The 6,802-nt window shown below is 52.7% G+C and overlaps 1 protein-coding gene across 1 annotated transcript; it reads left to right on the forward strand.

Moving 5' to 3' along the window:
• The first annotated feature begins 5 nt into the window (after positions 1 to 5).
• Positions 6 to 5,574, forward strand: BDV14DRAFT_175123 (P-loop containing nucleoside triphosphate hydrolase protein). The gene is made up of 10 exons (XM_073769010.1): positions 6 to 419; positions 483 to 1,001; positions 1,079 to 1,591; positions 1,665 to 1,898; positions 1,987 to 2,810; positions 2,924 to 3,086; positions 3,160 to 3,519; positions 3,577 to 3,700; positions 3,760 to 4,734; positions 4,812 to 5,574. Exons 2-10 carry the CDS (start codon positions 686 to 688, stop codon positions 5,470 to 5,472), a joined length of 4,170 nt encoding a protein of 1,389 aa, XP_073627226.1. The 5' UTR covers positions 6 to 419; positions 483 to 685; the 3' UTR covers positions 5,473 to 5,574.
• Positions 5,575 to 6,802: the final 1,228 nt, after the last annotated feature.

Below are 6,802 nucleotides of genomic sequence, written 5' to 3' on the forward strand. Positions count from 1 at the left end.
CTGTTGTTCCTGATTTGCTTTCCATCTCGGAGCCGACACAGCCAGGCCCACTCCCACCGGGGACTGCTTGTATGTACAAATTCCGATGTACACCACCCGTGTCAGCTGTCAGCTGCAGCGTGAAAAACGGACTGCAAAGCCTTCATTTAAGCCCAGATTCCCTGGTCTGATGGAAGCGAATCCGACCAGACCCGCTGCTGCAGGTGGTGATGTGTTCCATCGTCGTCGAGGACGTCTTTGGCCCAACGGTGGTCTCGGAATGTCGCCATGGGTTCGACTTCACCCTCCTGTTCGAAGAGGCCATCTTTGTCGTCGGCCCCTGCAGTGTATTTCTTTTGACTTTGCCATTGATACTGTACCCTTTGTCCACACAACGGCCTCAAGGCTCGAGTGCCGGTCTGTCTCTCGTGATTAAGCTAGTAAGTAAACCACAAGATCCTCAAGTAGAGCAGAGCAAAGACCGACCGACCGACCGTACATAGCTAGCGCATCTCCTTTCTACTGCCATCAAGCTCGTCCTCCTCGTCCTGCTCGTCATTCCCAGGCTTGACATTCCTAGAACCCGGGCCACCATCGCCGCAGCGGCTGTCTCTGTCGCTGCCTCTTTCGCTGCCTTTGCCTCATCGTACTGGTTCCATCGCCGGTCGCCGAGACCTTCAACGCTCCTAACTCTCTTCCTCGGCGCATGCATCTCTCTCGATGCAGTTCGTGCGCGAACCATCTGGGCGGTCCAGCCTCGCATGTTTGTCATTGTCTTCATTGTCGGACTAGTATGCGACACCGTCAATTTGCCTTGGAATCACTAGAGAAGGATGGGCCTTTAGATCCACTTCCCGGCGAGGCCAGAGGCAACGTCTTCAATCGGAACTTGTTCTGGTGGCTCAACCCGCTGCTGCTGCAAGGGTTCAGGGAAGTGCTAGCGGTGGACAAGTTGATTGCTATAGACCACCGTGTGAACAACGAGACTGACACGGACAAGTTCGCAAGGAAATGGGACGCCGGTATGCCTACCCAACCAACCTACCCCCCTCCCCAAGAAATGAATACCCAGGCCTCATACTCACTGACAACTTCACAGTCCCGCATAAGTCCTCAGCATCGCTTATCCTCCTCCTCCTCTTCCACCACCGCAGCGCCCTTCTCGCAGGAATCCCACTCCGCCTCGCCCTAACAGGCTTCACCTTCGCGCAGCCCTTCCTACTAACACGAGTGATAACGTTCATATCATCCACAACCCCCTCGACCGCTGCAACAACATCCCACGGCACAGGCCTCATCATCGCAACAGCCCTCATCTACCTTGGTCTCGCCATAAGCGGCGCAGCAAGCCAGCACAAAACATACCGGCTGATCACCATGATCCGAGGGAGTCTGGTCCCGCTCATGTACCGCCAGACGCTGCGCCTGGATGTTGGCGCGGTGAGGGATAGCGCGGCGCTCACGCTTATGAGCGTTGATACTGAGCGCGTCGCGTCTGGCCTGAGGAATCTGCATGAGGTTTGGGCGAGTCCCGTTGATGTTGCGCTTGCGCTGTGGTTGTTGCAGAGGCAGCTTGGGGTTGCGGCTGTTGCGCCCGCTGCGGTTTTTGTTTGTGAGTTCCACTTCCCTCTCTCCCTTCACCCAAGGTTGTGGGGAAGCTTAGGTTGCTGATGAGAAACATGCAGTATGCAGTATTCTAGGTCTCGGCGTGGCAAGCACCATGGGGACCCGCCAGCGTCTCTGGCTCGAAGCCATCCAGTCAAGGGTCCAAGTAACGTCGGAGATGCTCAAGTCCATGAAAGAGATCCGCCTGAGCGGGTTGCAGGCATCCATGGCATCGAAGCTAGAAGCCCTACGGGGGGAAGAAATCACTCAGTCTCGGCCGTTTAAGAAGGCGTTGGTTGCTATTGTTACCCTGTGTGCGTACCCTACCCACCCTACCTAAACTACCTAAACTACACTACCCCAGTTCGCCAGTCACAATCTAATACAGGGGAATTACTACAGCATTCACAACAGCCGCCTTGGGCCCTCTTCTAGCGTTCACAATGTACACACTTCTCGCCATCCGGAACGGAACGCAGGTGCTCAACTACGATAAGGCGTATACATCTTTGTCACTGCTTGCCCTGCTCCAAACACCCATGTCGCTCATCCTTGACGCCATCGCTGGGATTGTAGCCGCCGTTGGTGCCCTCCAGCGCATTGGCGAATACCTCTCTCAATCTCCTGCTGCTGGTGTTGTAGAATGGAAACCAGATGAGGAGAAAAAGGACATACCACCCCACAAGGAGCCAATTTCAGGTGCAGAACCCGGAAAAAATGAATACAACAAAGAAAAAGAAGCGCATCCGGAAGAGACACGAAAACCAATCATCCACCTCCAGAATTTCAGCGCAGGCTGGTCAGCCGGGGCCGGGCACGGAGACGGAGCCGACACACCTGCACCATCCACACCAAACTTCATCCTAAAAAACCTCACCTTGGACATCTACAGTCGCAGTGTAAATTTCGTCATCGGCCCTGTCGCCAGCGGAAAATCCACCCTCCTGCACGCCCTCCTCGGCGAAACAAGTTCCACCAGCGGAAGCGCGACAGTGGTGCCTACCACAATCAGCTTCTGCGCGCAGACACCCTGGATCAGCAATGATACTATCCAGCAAAATATTCTAGGCACTAGTCTGCTTGTTCGGGAGTGGTATGATCGGGTTGTTGAGGCTTGTGCGTTGACTGAGGATATACGTGGACTGGAGCTTTCGGGTGGAGGTGGCGATCAGCAGGTTGTTGGGCATGGCGGGATGAAGTTGAGTGGTGGGCAGAGGGCGAGAGTTGTATGTTACCCGTTTGCACCTACCTACTATGATGGCTGGATGGATGAACTATGCGAAGTTGAGAGCCGAGAGCTGAGGGCTGAGAGCTAACCTACCTTCTTTCTGCTGTTTAGGGACTCGCACGCGCAGTGTACGCGCGTGAGAAACTCCTCCTGCTAGACGATGTCTTCAGCGGGCTTGATGCAAAGACTGAAGAGCGCGTTTTCGCGAACCTGTTCGGTGTTAATGGGCTACTGAGGGGATCTGATACGACTGTGGTTTTGGCTACGAATGCTGGTTTGTTTACCATACTTTTTTGACACCCTCCTCCACCCTCGAGGGACCCTGCTCTGACTGAATATGGAAATAGTGCACCGCCTCGCGTATGCAGATACTGTGATAGTCCTCGATAGTAATGGATATCTTGTTCGCCCAGACGGCGGGCATAAGGAGGCCAGTGTATTAACGGCAGAGATCACTCACGAATATACGCCTACTTCCAGCACTGATACCGGCATAGATGATGACGGGACCTCACCTGGAGGGAATACAGTGCCCATTGGAGCAGAGGCCTCTCGACCGCTATCTCTGATTGAGACGCCTCAGGGGAGCGAACGGCGGACAGGGGATATGACTGTTTACAAGTACTACGCGAAAGCAGTCCATCCGTGGAATGCAGCGGTGTTCGTGGTTGCGTGTGCGCTGTTTGTTGTTGGGCTCATTATCCCTCGTTAGTAACAGCTTAACTTCCTAGGTCGATGAGGGTGCTAATACTGGGGATTATCAGAATTCGTGGTGCGGTGGTGGCTCCAGACAAGTGACGAGTACACCATCTCCCACCGGGCCCAGTACCTAGGCATATACGGTGCCATGTCAGGCCTGGCCGTTATCTCTCTTGCTGTTGGCGCTTGGTATTTGGTCTTTCTCCCGCCTTAACGTGCAAAGTCCTAACATGGAATGTACTGTACAGGCAACTAACAGAACACATGCTCACCCGAGCATCAGCCACCTTCCACACAACGCTTTTATCGACAATCCTCAAAGCCCCAATCTCGCTCTTCTCCAAACACAACAGCGATACGGGTTCAATCCTGAACCGCTTCGCCCAGGACCTGCAGCTAGCAGACATGGAACTCCCCCTCGCCCTATTCAACACAACCGTCGAACTCCTAATGTGCATCGCGCGACTAATCATCATCGCCGTAGCATCAAAGTACATCTGCGCCGCACTCCCCGCCCTCCTAGGCGTATTCTACCTCGTGCAAAAATTTTACCTCCGCACAGCGCGCCAACTCCGCCTCCTCGACATCGAAGCCAAAGCGCCGCTCTTCACACGGTTTCTGGAAGCCATATCGGGCCTCGTGACGATCCGTGCCTTCGGGTGGGAGGTTGACTTTGAAACTCGGAATCGGGAAACGTTTGATCTCTCGCAGCGGCCGTTCTACCTCCTCTTCTGTGTGCAGCGCTGGCTGAATCTCGTGCTGGATTTGGTGGTTGCCGGGATTGCGGTTATGGTTGTTGCTATTGGTGTCAGATTAAGTGGGAGGAGTAGTGGACTTGATGCGGGGTTTATGGGGATTGCGCTCGTGAATATTGTCCAGTTTGGGATTAATATTAAGGCGCTCTTGAGTAATTGGACCCAGTTGGAGATTTCGATTAGCGCTGTGGCGAGGATTAGGGCTTTTGCTGAGGATAATGCTGCCTTCAGCTCCAGCTCCAGCTCTCGTCCGGGTGCCTTTCGAGAAGATGGCACTGACAACGGCAATGATGATTATGATGAAGGAGATATTGATATCCCCGCCTCATGGCCTGCAAAAGGCCACATCGAGTTCCGCAATGTGACGGCGTCCTACGACAGCTCCGGTCGGGGACAGACGGTGATCAAGGACGTGAACCTGAACATCCAGCATGGGGAAAAGCTTGCTCTTTGTGGGAGGAGTGGAAGGTACCTACCCTGGCTTTACTCTCTCTACTCGATTATCTTCTAGGTGTTCCAACGCTAACATCTCACCACCTACGCAGTGGCAAATCCAGCCTCGTCTCATCCCTCTTCCACCTCCTAACCATCAACCAGGGCAGCATAACAATCGACAACATCGACATATCCACAATCCAGCCAGAAACCCTCTACAGCCGACTAATCTGCGTAACACAATCGCCAATCCTAATCCCGGGCACAATCCGCGAAAACATCGACCCTGCACAATCCTTGCCAGACGCAGACTTGCACACCATCCTGCAGCGCGTGCATCTCCACTCCACAATCCAACACCAACTCGGCGGTCTGGACGCACCACTTACAAGTGCAAACGAAACGCTTAGTGTCGGTCAAAGACAACTTCTCTGTCTGGCTCGCGCGATGGTGCGAAGTGGATCTGTCCTTGTCCTCGATGAGGTGACGGCTAGTGTGGATCAGGAGACTGATAGGTTAGTTCAGGAGGTTATTAGGAAGTGGTTTTGTGATCGAACGGTCATTATGGTTGCGTATCGGATTCAAACGGTCTTGGATTGTGATCGCGTTGTTGTGCTTCATGGGGGGGTTGTTGTTGAGGTTGGGAGGCCGGCGGTTTTGCTTGGGAACGACGGGGAAGGGCCGGGTGAGGGTGAGGGTGAGCGGGAGAGTGAGAATGAGAGGCGGTTTTTCAGAGAGTTGTATAGAGCTAGTTGTTGTGGGTTGGTTTAGGTTTAGATCCATTCAAATTCTGGCTTTGCTTTCCATTCGCTTTTCCGTTCCAAGAAGGTCCAGTTCCTGTTTTCTTTTCCCTTTTTGCGTATGCGGGTTGGGTTTTGATTGGTGGTCTTTCAGGTAAGTGTGTGTTTATTCCATTCCCTTCTGAAGACATTAACAGTTTCTTAATGCAAGACGCCCTAATGTGCAATGGGTAAGATGTGGGCAATGGAGGGCGCAAGGAGGCTCTACTTAGCTCTTAGTTAGTTAGGGTCCCGGGCTGAAACGGCTTCGAGGGCGCTGGAGGAGTACCTAGTAGTATAAGTGTTATAGTACCTAATGTAGCAATCGCCTTTGGTTGAAAATTTGGTAGGAACCTGGACTTGGAATTATTTGTAGAAAAGGGGGTATTTCTTCTGCACTATTAGACCCGATAGATGCTCTACACGCCTAAACATGAGACAAGATTTTGCACGTTCGCGGACTCTGTGGAAATTGCCACCCCAGCCAATAAATTGAGCTCAGCCTTGTGAGGTGCGATTAGCAGGTATAGCAACGAACCTGGGGAACATATTCTCGGTTTCAGCTCTCCAATGAAGAGGGTCACGCAGAGATACCGTAAACGGCTCGCCCCAGAAACAAACAACATCGAGATATGCAGGATATCGGCAATGCGTCGGAAGGACAAATCTGCATGAATGAGCCATCTTTATGCCCATCATATCAGATGACTCCCTTTGCACATATTGATTTAGACTCCTTGATACAAAGAAGACGGGGGATTGGAAAACGGTCCGAGACCCCGTTCGTCCATTCGTCCGCGTCGACACAGTTCGAAATCGACAGAGCGACAAGACCTCAAGCTCTCCAATATCAATGTTTAGGCTCAAGAGCAGGGTCTACAACTACCCCGCAGTAGGGCCTTGGCCAGAATTTTTGATCCTTAGGAGGGTTTGTTGATCTTCAGGAGCAATTGGCTATTTTACTTGATATATCAGCCTAATATGCTCAGGCAACGCTCCCACCCGAAGCTTTTAGCCCGCTTTTGAGGTGCGGAGATCACTGCATATTCCCTTCGGGACAAGGAGTTCACGGTACTTAAGCTTCTCCCTGAAGAATCATGCGCCTGTGCTGGGTCAGGCATCTGATGGCTTTCGTTTCATATACATTTAGCCTGAAATGCAAGACACCCACCATACGACGGGCTTCATACGAGAATCCCACCATGGAGGGCCAGACTCATGCAGATCGAGTCTCCATGGCCCGTGTAACATGACTATAAAGCATAGCGTCTGCCCTTGACAACATCCTCACCAACAACCTCAACTTGACACTCGGCATCGAA

The sequence above is a fragment of the Aspergillus stella-maris genome (assembly GCF_047715825.1).
Source record: "Aspergillus stella-maris strain CBS 113639 unplaced genomic scaffold BDV14scaffold_34, whole genome shotgun sequence".
NCBI classification, from domain to species: domain Eukaryota; kingdom Fungi; phylum Ascomycota; class Eurotiomycetes; order Eurotiales; family Aspergillaceae; genus Aspergillus; species Aspergillus stella-maris.